The 13,536-nt window shown below is 40.0% G+C and overlaps 1 protein-coding gene across 3 annotated transcripts in view; it reads left to right on the top strand.

Annotated features, from left to right (window-relative positions):
* The window catches only part of RBP3 (retinol binding protein 3), a 30,583-nt gene that overhangs the window by 9,046 nt on the left and 8,001 nt on the right, over positions 1-13,536 (top strand). The window contains exons 2-4 of one of the 3 annotated variants that reach the window (XM_069796540.1): positions 1,691-1,881; positions 4,747-4,889; positions 6,745-7,073. In XM_069796540.1, the coding sequence (XP_069652641.1) occupies positions 1,691-1,881; positions 4,747-4,889; positions 6,745-7,073 (663 nt within the window). Of the gene's footprint in view, positions 1-1,690; positions 1,882-4,746; positions 4,890-6,309; positions 6,522-6,744; positions 7,074-13,536 lie in introns of those variants that run through there. The other 2 variants (XM_069796542.1, XM_069796541.1) reach the window with 2 other exon arrangements.

Genomic DNA, 13,536 nt, shown 5'->3' with positions numbered 1-13,536 from the left:
ATCTGTGTGTTCAGTTAAAATATCATTAGTAAGTGGCTGTGAGTAACACATCAATTTTATTTGTAGATGTTACCAATGAATGATGACTTGTTTCTCCTGGGGGGACCAGTACCTCTGAACTAGATATAAGCTCTGTCAGAACAATGCAATGCATGCTGGATATATTCTTCAAAACTGTGATTTGTTAATCAAAGTACAGTGGGCAGATCAAGTAGCATTGCTGTCACTGGGAAGTGGATTGGAAATGACAAACTCAGTAGTGCTGGACTGATATTTTTACAGTCCAGAGACAATGGTTATTTACACAAGGTACAGTGAGAAAGAAGGGTACAGAAAAGGACTCAGTAGAGTTTGTTTTACTGTCAGATCAACAACTACTGGCCAACAGGGCTTTTAAATTAATGGTTGAAATTTTGGCATACAGAAGGCACTGAATGATGAAGCAGTCCAGGGCAGCCAGAAGTGTGATTTGGTGTGTAATTTTCCCCCAGGTAAAGGTAAAGTGTTTGAGCTGTGTCAAATACAGCTGCTTTCACACACATTGGAAACTCTCTTTCTGCTGTGGCAGACCGGCTTTTGGCAGGAGCGCAACCCCAGGCCAGAGCACTACATGTAGGGCAGGAGATTGCCTGACTCCTCTACAGTTGCAGAAAGCCCAAATACCTCCCAAATCCTGTGGCATATTGCAGGTTGGGAGAGCACCTTTTAGCACACGACTCATTGCTGACTCCTTGTACTTTTGAGTGTAAAAGTATGGATTGTCTGGGGCTGAGCTATGGCAGAGGGCAACTGGTTTAAAAGCAAGTATAAAATAATTTTCACAGCAACCCAGAGGAGAAAGGCCAAATTGCTGAAGGTCACATAAGCCTCATATATCCCAAAGCCTTATCTCCTTAAACTGAAGGAGAGTCTTCCATTTTCATATGCATGCATGGAAAACAGAAGTTTGGCAATAGGAGCAGGCTACGTCTCAATGCATGTAGGGGTTACTAGGATAACTTTATTAGTTGACTACACATTGCTATTAAAAAAATGTCTACCATTTAATAACATAAGCTAACCAAAATGAAATTAATCACAGCCTAACATGTGAGAGTCCAGGCACATGGCCACCATATAAGAGATTTAACACGTCTGCCTCGTGAGTATCCTAGCACATGCCCAACATCAGGTTCCTCACTGTCACAGGGGCTGGCTCATTAAGAGTGGCTGGGGCCAACCTCACTTGTAGCCAGCCACAGTTTGTCATCTGAGGCCAATCAAGAGATTATAGAAGTCCCAAGTGCCTTATTTAGAAAGAACTGCTAAAGGAAACAAGGGGGCTTGGGTGGCACGCCTGGGATAGTGGCCTGTGCTGCAGGCTGGTTCTTATAGCCTTCTCAGCCTCTTTGGTCCAAGGAAATTCCTGTATTTTTGGAAAATAAACTGAGCCTTGACAAATAGGTGCCTGATACAGATTCTGGGCATGCTATTGATGCACTCTATGCTGGGCAAACAATGCAGCAGCCAATGCTAACCTATGTTTAATATGCAAAAATCTTAATATCATTCATTATGTTCTTCAAACTTGGTCATATTCCTCACATATGTCCCACCTGGACTAAAATTGACCCACGTAACTCTTTTTAAATCTTGTGCCAAGCTATCAGTGCCAGAAAATGATTTGTTTTGTTTTTCCAAACTCTTTCAGATCCCTTCCCCAGAAGTATTTGAAGATCTGATTAAATTTTCATTCCACACAAATGTATTTGAAAACAACATTGGCTATCTGAGATTCGATATGTTTGGAGACTGTGAACTTCTAACCCAGGTGTCCGACCTACTGGTAGAGCATGTTTGGAAGAAAATTGTTCACACAGATGCATTAATCATAGATATGAGGTAAACCTTTGAATGGCAAATAACCAAAGCTCTTTCAGAACAGCATTTTATTTGTAACAGCGAATTAGCTTTACATGGCTTACTGTCCTGTTTACAGGCTAACATTGCTGCAATTAAATGAGAAAAGGAAAACAGCCAAGGAAAACAATAACAGTCTGGAAGTATATCTCAAGATAAATTGTACCATCACTTGAGATGTTTAGAACTAAATAGGCAAATTTAAGGAATATGTTGCAGAACACAATCCTGGATGTCACATCTGTTTTCTTTCTCTGTTTTCTTTCTAATCTAACTCCGCATGTGCCTTGTATTAATTGTGTATATATATGGCTTAATTAAATCTTTTACTGCGGGCAGTGGTCAAGTGATTGAACAGTCAAAAAACCAGCCCATGCATAAGGTTGTGTTACAACATCTAGTTTGCCATATTTGCAGTGCTAAATTATCCTGGGCAACCAGCCCTGTACAGAATGACCCTTGTGCACAGAGCACAAAGGTGGCTTAAAGGTACTGTATCACTCCTAGACCCTGCTGCAGCAAGCTACAACATCATATGCATGCTTTCAGCTTAGAATTCTGTTGGACACACCAGCGTGTCAACAATGCTCCAAATCTTATGAGCCAGAAAATGTATCTATTTGTTGCCATCTACCAAAGCAGATGAATATGACAAATATACATTTCCCATACAATATTTAGGTAAGCCATTCCCTTGTTTTGGTCAAGAGGTAATGTTTGTGAGCCCAGAACATTAAAAATATCAACTAAAGAAAAGAAGGCCTTTGTAAGAACTAATATTTAATGCTAGAACCACTTATGTCCATTGCCAACATGGGCCTTTCAATATTTGGTAATCTTCTTAATATTATTCTGGGATCTGCAGCATGTGCAAGAAAAGATAAGCACGGCGATGAGAGCAGAGAGAGAGATCTCACTGTGTAAGCACAGAGGAGGCAGGGCAGTAACCAGAAAAACACACCCATGACTGCGTTCAAATTCAGTAAAGGCACCACTGTCTTCCAATAGGCTTGAGATAGCACTGGAACTTTCATCTTTCTTGCCCCTGTTTTCTCCCAGGCTAAAACTCATATCAGGGCCAGGGTCAAAAAAAAAGCAAAGGTGAAATCATGTCCCAGGTACCAAATGGTCTTATTATAGTTCTTTTCTTGTGTTGCTTTGTGCTTTTTTATATTTAATGTATTTTCAGCCCTTTGACTGCACAGAAAAGACCCAGTCTCTGAAGGCATGTAAAAGAGAACCCCAAATATTTTAACCTTTGAAATTCTCCCTAAACCAATCTTGTGATTTTAAGGCAAGGCTGATAATTTCAATTTTGCATGGGATTAACCATAATGAATAATGTTTCTCATCTTACAAGTTTCCCTCCCTGGAACAGCTGGGCCACTCATGAACTTCATATTTTGATCATTTCAGTTTTGCATGGGATTAACCATAATGCATGTCTCTCACCCTAATAGTTCCCCTTCATGGAACAGCTGTGCCACTCATGAACTTCATATTTTTAGCCTTCACAGTATTGAGAAGAGACACTGCTAAACTAAATGGCTTCCCTAATGTCACACAAGAAGTCTGTAATGAAGTACTTGCCTCCAAAAGTTAAGCTAAAACTCTTCAACCGCTCAGTCATTATTACTGACTAAAGTTTCTACAGTTTCACTGTCTGCAAGAGAGTCCCAGGAAGAGCTCTCCAGCATTGCCTCTAGCGACCTGCTTGCCACTGACTTCAGCCATGATGGCAGCTGTGGGAAACTGGGCTCTGCTGGGTCTAGCTGCCTCCTGGGTTGTGCAGCAGCATCAGGACCTCCTGGCAGCACAGCACTATCTGGGACACGCTGAAGAGGCTTATTTCAGTTCTAGCCAGTCACAGTGTGAATCCAGCATACAGCTCCCAAATGCTGCAGAATAAAGAGGTAGCTTCACTCTTTGGGACAGAGGCCTTCTGGATTGTCTAAGGAACAATCTTTTTCTGGAGGTGAAAAAAATTTAGTTATGGACTGAACTGAACAAAACTCATTTTCTAGCAGGTTTTTGCTGGAATGTCTGTGCCAGGCACTCCTAACATCACCTACAGGAAAGCACTGTATCTATCTTGTACTAGTGGGCAAAGTACAAACATTTCCAGTGCTGTATGTGCTCTAGTATTAGTGAAAAGTGACACACAAAAAATAATTTGGTATTCCATTGTGTGTATTCATAGCAGGGGTTCTCTGATGACACTTAGGCTCTTCAGTGAATTTAATCTTCAGAGACTGGTATGAAATTAAACTACAACCACAGTTTTCAAACATGACTATCCTAAATGAAGCAGCTAACACAATCTTTAGGCACAAAAAGAAATGGCCTGATCTTATAAGGTGCCAAACACCAAGTATTCTCATTGTGTGCAGCAGGAAATAAGAAGACAACAGTTCTACAAACATATTGCTTAAATTGGGTTCTACATTTATATTTTAGGGTTTAGGTATTTACTCATGCTGCCTATGTCAGGAACAGCATGTGTTACTCAGAGTAGAAGAATAACAAGAATCTGATGTTTCTCTGCAGATTAAGAGTCTTTGCTTACTTTCTGAATTTTTTCCAGGTTGAATCAAGAAAAAATAGATCATTCAGTTTTATGTTTGCCTTTGAAGTCAGTTGTGGGCAATAACAGTCCGAGACTCTTAGACAAGATTTTGTTTCTCTGATAAATGTGCAAATGCTGATAGGGGAGAATGAATGTAAATGTGCCAAAATGTAGCCATAAGCCCTTTCAATACTGATGTTAAGGAACAATACTTGGAAGGGAGAGTTACTGTCTGCCACTAATTTTCAGTTGTTTCCTTAATATTTTTAATTTTTGAAAAGGTACAATATTGGAGGGTCCACCACTTCCATAGCAATCCTATGTTCATACTTCTTTGATGAAGGACACCAAATTCTCTTGGACAAAGTTTACGACAGACCCAGTGACTCAGTAAAGGAAATATGGACCCAGACACAGCTCAAAGGTAAAATGACTATTTCTTTTTAGAGTAGCTTTTCATTTCAGATGTCCCTCCTTGTGTATTTTCAAGTGAGCCATTAGGCACCATAACTCATTTGGTGAAAACACCTGTCACGATTAGCTCCAGCTGTGCAGAGGATGTAAAAATAAAAATGTTCATTTCAGCCATGTCCCTCAATGCCATCTGTAAGTAACAGTTTATCACTCCTAGGAATGGGGTATGTTAGGCACAGAGGTTTGTAAACTGGTACCCAGGAGTTTAGCTGAATACTGTGTACAGCACTTGTGACTTGTTGCTTTGAAAAGTTGCCAGAATTAAAAATAACTCCTGTGCTGCCTAGACCTCTAGTAATATCTCTTCCAATACTCACACTTAGTTTTATATGTAGCTCTTGACTTTCTACCTGTGTAATCCACTATTTCAGTAGATGAAAACACCCACAATAGCCCAGTTTGTCCAGAGAATGCAAGAGAGCAAGAAAAGCTCTAAATTTTGCACATCTGAGTGAGCATGGAGCATATGGCAATGTATCACCCCTCCCCCCACACACACTCCCTGCCTCACTGTTCGTGGAAGTTGAAAGGATGCTGCAACATGCAGAAACAGAGCTCTTCAGTGCTCATAAAGTGCAGTTAGAGTGCTAAGAAGCCTTAAAGATTGGTTTTAATTATTTACCCCTTTAAAGCTAAGACAGTACCAAAAAAGGTGTCACAATGGTGTCTGCAATTATTGGCTTGGAGCATGCTAAAGTGGTTAAACTTTGTCACAGGCTGCAGGGCCCATCTATTTTCCCAGGCAGTCAGAGGTGGGCTGTGCTAAGGGATATGATTACTATGGACATATTCCAGTGCCCATCAAAGAGAACAGGCAGACTCACATTAACTTCAAAGGAGCTGGATCTGGTCCTGTATTATATATATCTACTGTGAAAAGGATCTTCTAATGGTTATTATGTCTATAGTGAAATAAGAGCAAAGATGGTGTGAAAATTAATTACCATGCTACTGGCCCCTCTCTTAGTTTAGTGTGAGAATTATATGTCATACTGTAACTTACTTAAAGAATGACATTTTTAGAGCACTTCAGAGTAGTTTTCAAGTTATCAGGTCCCAGTTATGACAGACTGGCCACTTTTTCAAAGGAACTAAGCTCTCAAAAAGTATCTAGTGTGTTCAGATATATTGAAAATAAGGTGCAAAAACCCTCCTACTCCTGTCAGCTGGTTTATGTAAGAAAATGAGATAACTTGGCTCAGATCCTAATAATAAAGGGGTATTTGTTGAAGGGTTTGGGACAAAGGACATGCAACAGCTTCCATTTATAGACTATAAAAAGCCTGTGGGAAACCACTATAACTGTAATTTCATAAAATGCCACCTGCATAGTTTGCAGGCCAAGCTCTATGACAGGCATGTTCCTACAGCAGGAATGAGAGTGAAACTGAAGATGCTGCTGGGTGAGCTTTGAGTATTCCTGCTGGAGCAGTGGAAAATGTCACTTTCCTCACCTGCCTATCCCACTCCTCTGATGGGATCTAGAACTCCTGTAAAAGTCAAAGCCACAGAAGAGCCAGCAGTAGTAACCATGAGCTGGCCTCCCTGCTGCTGGAGCTCATAACCAGAAACTGATGGCACAAGAGCACCACATAGTATGACAGGTGTTTTTTACAGTATAGAGGCTGGGCTAGTGTAAAAAGTTCTTTAATACTATCAGAGGTACAAAGCAAATTTCCAAGCTTCTTTGGTTTTTAATAGGAGGTAGGGAATGAAGTGTGTTTTATCTTGGCTTCTCTTGCTCCTTTATGCAAATAAATATCAGAAAATTGATGCATTTCTGATGCTTTTTGTCCACCCGGCAGGGGAGAGGTATGGCTCTCAGAAGGGGCTAATAATCCTCACCAGTGCTGTGACATCTGGGGCTGCTGAAGAGTTTGTATACATAATGAAGAGACTGGGCAGAGCTCTTACCATTGGGGAACAGACCAGTGGTGGCTGCCATTCCCCACAGACATATCAAGTAGATGATACCAACTTCTACATCATCATCCCCACGTCCAGATCAGTCATCTCTGCAGAGAGCACTTCTTGGGAAGGGAAAGGAGTGCCTCCTCACATGGAAACACCAGCTGAAACAGCACTCATCAAAGCTAAGGAGATGCTCAGTGCTCACCTGCACAGCTCTAGATAGCCCAGTGGGGGAACGTGCCCCTAGTGCTTAGGGAAAGAAAACTACCTCCCCAAATGTAAACCCTAGAAAGGAGTGGGAGCTTCATTTCAACCTCTATGGTCAGTGATTGGTTCCCTGTACATAGCTCAAAGTGACTCCTTTTTCAACATGCTGACTTTTTTACCCTGTTCTGTGGAACCCAACTCTTTCTGGCCATGGTGGAGATACTTGGATAATACACTAGGGTTTCTGGATTCCTCTCCTGTGGTAAATGTTAGTTGTTGCAGTGTCTGTTTTGTAAGATTTAGCTCCAAATCACAGATTTCCTTTGGTCCCTTAGAAAAATCCCAGCTGTTAGTATTGAAAGTATGTGAACCAGCTCAAAGCATTTATGCAAAGATAGAAAAGGCACCTCTGCTCCTTTGGAAATTGTGTACATTCTTATTTATACATCTTAAAGAATTAACAGTAGTTGGGAGAGTCTGTTTTCTAAACTGCAAGAGCTAAATGAATTCTCTCCTCTATTTCATCATTTAGATGTACCAAAAATAACCATTCCCAGTCTGTCAGGGTTGCCCAGACTCCTGGTATTTCTTAGGTACATGCCTGCTTCTCCCCTAGTACTTGGCAGAGGGATGGGGAATGAGCAGGAGAAAGGCAGTACATTGACTCTGACTCTTTCACCAAGTGCTCAGATCAACAGGCTCAGGGAGAAGAGTCACATGTTTTTCCTTAAGGCTAAAAACAGATGGCTGTGTGTCCTGTCCCAAAGACAAGAAGAAAGCAGAGAGATATCCTTTGCACCCTGCTAACAAGCTACTTATTAAGTAATGGTGTATTCCAGGGCAACTAACAGAATTTTTGACATGAGCTTAATCAATGCACAACATTCCTTGTCTTTCTTGCAATTCTTGTCTAACCATCTGTCTTTGTAATTATTTAGAAATACATGTAGCTCTAATCTAGATCTCAAAACTTCTCATCTCTACAAAATGCCAGCTGTAAGGTAATTAATTTAGGAAAATGGTCCCCCGAAATTTAGTCAGTCTGTAGTAGTTACACATTGTTGTTTGCTTGCTCATTTGTAAGTTACTGCCGTTTTTTTTATAAACTGTGTTTAAACATCTGACTGCAGAGAATCTCTTTCAGTATTTACAGGAAAATAATTTTAACAACCAAATAGACTTTCCAAATTTTTTACTACTTGTTTGTCTTACCAACTATGCTCAGTGCGATTGCTAACCTGGACACTTTTGAGTCATTTCTATGTTCTGATTTTTATGCACTAGCTAGTTGTTGAACTTCTCAGTGTTGTGGAAAATATTTAAATGAATTAAAACTCATACAGAATTTTGTGTAAAGTGATATATGTGTGAAGAATATTAAAGATTCTTAATACAGAAAAGACTGGAGTAGTCAATGAATGAGTAAACAACACTAATGTATTTCTTCTAATTCTTTTAAGCCTCTTTAATATCTAAATGATCCAGATATACTGCTTTGTTTTCCTAAACACAATCAGTTGTGCTGTCATGTACAAACAATACTAGCTGTTAAACCCAACATTTAAAAACTTTAGCCATCCATTCAAGGACCAAAAGCTATACCATATGGGCACAAATAGCAAATAATTTCTTCCCGTAGTAATATGGTTAAGTACTTATGAATAATAAATATGACTAGAAATTGGAATCCAGCTGGGAAAACAAACAATGAAGATGCATTTGCTGGTGAGTCCATTTGAAATCAATAGTGCTGTTAGTTCACTGAAGTAATCTATTTAACTGGAAAATTAATGTGCAACCTTCACAAATTGTATTAATTGACAAAATATTTACTATTTCATAGGTCATCTACTGGCTAACTGGCATTGAAACTATCAGACTTAATAAAGGCCAGTGTGTTAAAAAACAATTTTTTCCTGTCTTCACAAACTGCTATGTCATGTTTATTCCCATCTCAATAAGCTTAGAACCTGAACATGATGTAGTGCAAACTGTATTAAGATTATACTTTTTGCTCAAGGTAGGATCACAGGAAACACCTTGTTTGAAGACACCAAGAAGACCAGCTTTCTTATCTCAGAGTAGAGAGATAACAAGCAGGATAGATGAACTATATCCTATCCTATCTCACTTTAATACAGTGAAGTTGAAAGGAGGTCAATTCAGAACTGACAAAAAGGAAATACATGTAAAGGCAGAGCCTGCAGGACTCACTGAGGCAAGTGGCACTGAATCTAGTGAGATTGTACTGTTTAGAGTACCAAGCACCTCTAGAACATCTGGAATTATGATAGGTAACAGAACTTTCCCTGAAACCTAAACCTGCACTTTGAGAACTAAAGCAGATCGCTATCATCTATGTGGTCAAGTTTTTTTTTTCCCCATAGCTGCTTTCTGTATGGACCTTCCACCTTCTTCTACAGTGTCAAGGAAGACATAAATCCTGAGCTGTAGGGGCCACTTCATACATATGTCCCCCAGGTTTGGCTCCACCTGGCACTTTTGATGCTTCTAGTGACCACTAAAACTATGAGTTCAAACCAAACCATGACCACAGCACAGTGTTATCAACAGACCTCACAAAACTACAGACAGTAATTGTATAGAAAATTAGACTGCATTGAAAGGTTTGAACATCACAAAACTATGAATGAAAATTAGTTATGGAAAATCCATGGTTTGTGATTTAAATGAGAAAGTTAGAAGTTTTCTTAGGGAGGGACAAGAATTTCAGAAGTGCCCTTCCACAACACAACAGGAAACATGCTGAAACTGTCATCCTTCTCTCTTCTGGTTCCAGAGCTGACATGGACATTCAACACTTTATAGCGCCATTTCCTTATCATCCCACCTAGAGTAACTTCCTAAAGTTTCATCCTAATCATGTTCCTTTTAAAGGCAGGAAGAAAGGAGTTGGTGTATCAGGCGTCCAAGCAGTATGATCTTTCTCCTTTTACCATTCACAGAACCCTGATCAAGAAACGGCAGCGAGCTTATTCATTTTTTTGCTACAAAATGATGTATTCTTGCTCTCTGGAGAGTGCTTCTAATGTAGTCTCCCCTGATCATACCACAAAAGCTGCCTTAGTCCAGTGATTTTCAAACTGTGCTCTCTAGACCAATGGGAGCCCACAGACTGCATCAACTAATGAAAAATTACCCCCCAAAAAGCAAGTAAACATATAGTCTCCAAAAATGTATTTAAGTGCTGTTTTGATGGAGAAACACTTCTTCATTGGAAAAAGTTCAGGGATCAATGAATGAACAAATATCCTAATCCAGCATTCCCTACCAGTAAACTTACAACCCACTGCAGATACACAGCCTGAACAGCTAAGCTTGACAGCATTGTGTTATGTCCCTTTTCACTGACCCAGACACAGACGTTGTGAGAAACAGTGGTTTGATCAAAATGACACAGGCAGTTGCTAGCAAAGACAGGAAAAGAACCAGTCAGCTGACTTCAGATTGTCTCCTCCTGTTTCAGAAAACAAAATCCTATTTTTTTTTTTTAATTCCAAGCATTTCTACTTGTAGAAAAGACACAGATCCCTGCTGTAAAATCACAGTATTGCACTGGGACAGAATGCAGTCCTTCATGAATTCCTGAAGTCCCTTCATTTCTTCACAACCCCCCTGCTCTAGTGGAGTGCCTTTCCTCCAGCAGGATTTCCTTTCATCTGCACCAATGTAAATGTTCAGACTTCTAGACATAAGGTAAAAAAAGCTTCCAGCATGACTCAATTATAGGAAGTTTGTTTTTCTTTGTCTCGTTAGGCTTCCTTCTGCCTGTGCAATACTTGGTTCACTCAGCTTTAATAGAATACTTTCATTTAAAGAAATAAAATCTGCAAAAATTTTGGATAAGCCCCCTGGTTTATGTAACCCAGCTTAGATGAGACACTCAGTTAAACCTGAGACACATAAAAGATATTCCCTCTGCCTGCACAAGGGGCTTTACACAAGAGCTCGTTTTACACATAGGGAATCAAGTTCTGGTTCTGTTGGCATCTGTTTTGCTCTTATGTCAGCACAGGTATAGCAGGCAACAAGATGTCATATTGGTCAGCTGGGTGTGTAAACAAGTCTTAGTTCACAAAACATTTTAGCAGAGTATAAGAAGCAATTTGTTCACTCAATTTTTATGCCAGTGGCCACCTGCAAAGGAGTAAGGGCAGTATTGCACACATTTGCCTGCAGTTCCATGTTGCAAGAGGAAAATCCCCAATCTTTACATGCTAGGACCAAACTGCACTGCCCCTGCAGCTGGAGGTGAGGACAGTACCAGAAATAAAGCTGATCAAAAACCTCTCCTCTTCATTTTTACATTTTGCATCAGGTCTGCCACTTTTCATAACTGGTTCTCTTGCCTTTCTGTGCACAGAAGGCATTTATACATTGCTTGTCATCACAGTATGTAAGTTGCTGTGGCTGAGATATGCCCACAAAGAAACTGGGTAAGAGTTCTTACATTTTTTTTTCCCCAGAGAAAACAACTTCATGACATAAAGGAAATCTATCTCTCCCTCTAGCCTTGCTGCTTGCTTAAGCCTCATACTATAAGCAGAGTGAAGAAGTTTGATTACTGGTGAGACCTCTAAGGATGTAGATCTAACACACCATTGGAAGAGGTTTTGAGATTCAGCAGCTGTTTTCAGTGGCTGGTTTTCCACACTTTCTCAAGCTCACTTACACCAACACAAAATCAGAGAAAACACGTAACCGGTTAGATTTGGTACTGCTTCATTCTGATCTAAATGATATGCCAGGTGTAGCGTGCTTGAAAAACAGGCCCTTGGAGCAGGGTAATGTTGAAGCGATGTGCCAGCATAATACTGGGGAGCATTATGCAGCTGGTCCTGTCTTTTTCCAGAAGAAATCTGAAGCTAGGTTTCTAACCATAAAACTGTTAAGAAAACATGGCATCTTTCAGTAAGTACAGGAGAGAACATTTTGCAGCAATGGTACCAAAAAATCTTTAGTCCTATTTATACTGGGCCAGGCTGATCTTAAAATAATTGATGTAAATCAGGAGTAGCAACATGGAATTATTCTGGATTTGCACTGGAATAAATGAGATCACAATCTGGCCTAAGCTGCTGATGGGAACTATAAACCTAGCCACATATGAATGCAGTTACACCATGGAGTCCTTCATTACACTTTATGGACACTGACTTCACAGTAAACTGGCTGCCACCCAGATAAAACCAGATGGAGTGAAATTTGGCCCATTAAACCTTGCCATAAATATATTCCTTACACAGTAAATGTTATTGGACACAAAATAGAGATGGAAAGATTAGAAGGAAACCACATCATCCCCTGCTCAATGCAAGGTTGTTCCCTGTGCTCCATATTTCAAAGTTTTTGTTCATTTTGGTATTTAATGACTCCAGTGGAAGAGCTTCCACCACTGACCTTGGAAAGCTGTGTTACAATCCAACCAGACCTCCAGTCTCAATTTATGTCTTCTGAACTCAAAGGCATAATGTAACAGTTTAACCACTTTATGTTGGGAAAATAAAGCTGGGGTGCACAGCCAGTGGTTGGCCTGCAATAAATCAAATGTTTATGTTAATAGGAAACAGCCACGTATTAATGTTCAACAGCAATATATTGGGAAGAATACAGTCTCCTGACTTATAGAAATCTCCCAAGAGATGACAATGAGTGTAATATGTTGATCTCAACTGACAGCCTAAGACCCTCAGGCTGTCTTTTATCACCAAGATGTGTTTACTTGCTGATACTTGCATTATCAGCCTAGGCATCACCATGGAACTCAAAGAAAACTTCTGTCCAGCGTGCAGCAGACAAACACTGGACTATATCATCAGTATGGTGGAAAATAATAAGGAGCATATTGCAATGTCCTTTACTCTTAGCTGGGAAATGAGTGGCTTCTGATAATTCCCTCTCTGAAAGGAAGAGATAGCAGATGAGGCTCAGAGGCAGGCCACAAAAAAACATCAGACAACCTGAAAAAGTACTATACAAGAAGAGAGAGAGAAACGCTCACTTGAAGAACACGTTGTCATAAGCTATGAAGAGCAAGCCTCTAAATGGATTTTAAAAGTAATGAAAGGCTAATTAAATGAGCTGCAGTAACAATAGACAGGATTGTTACTTCCACACACTCACACAGAGCAGTATGAACTCATCTGCTTTTCAGACTAAGCAGAGCTCAAACCAACGTAGGTAAGAGAAAAATGTCTCATATGGACAGGCTATAGAGAGAATTTGGCACTTTCTTTTAAAAAAAGCTGGAATTGGCCCATGTAGAAACCAGAGGATAGACAAGCTGGTCTAACGCAATGCAATTCATGTATGCCTGTGTGATTTGGTGAAGGACGTTCTTCTTCTAGCTGTTAGCAGAACAGAGCCTAACATCCACAATTAAAGTGTGCAGACTCTATCTATCAGTAGCTAATAGTAACTCAAATCCTCTAGTTGCTTCCTTTAGGATATCCAAAACC

The sequence above is a fragment of the Haliaeetus albicilla genome, chromosome 11, assembly GCF_947461875.1.
Source record: "Haliaeetus albicilla chromosome 11, bHalAlb1.1, whole genome shotgun sequence".
Classification (NCBI taxonomy): domain Eukaryota; kingdom Metazoa; phylum Chordata; class Aves; order Accipitriformes; family Accipitridae; genus Haliaeetus; species Haliaeetus albicilla.
Note: the sequence above shows the minus strand (reverse complement) of the source record. Positions and strands in the feature narration are given on the sequence as shown.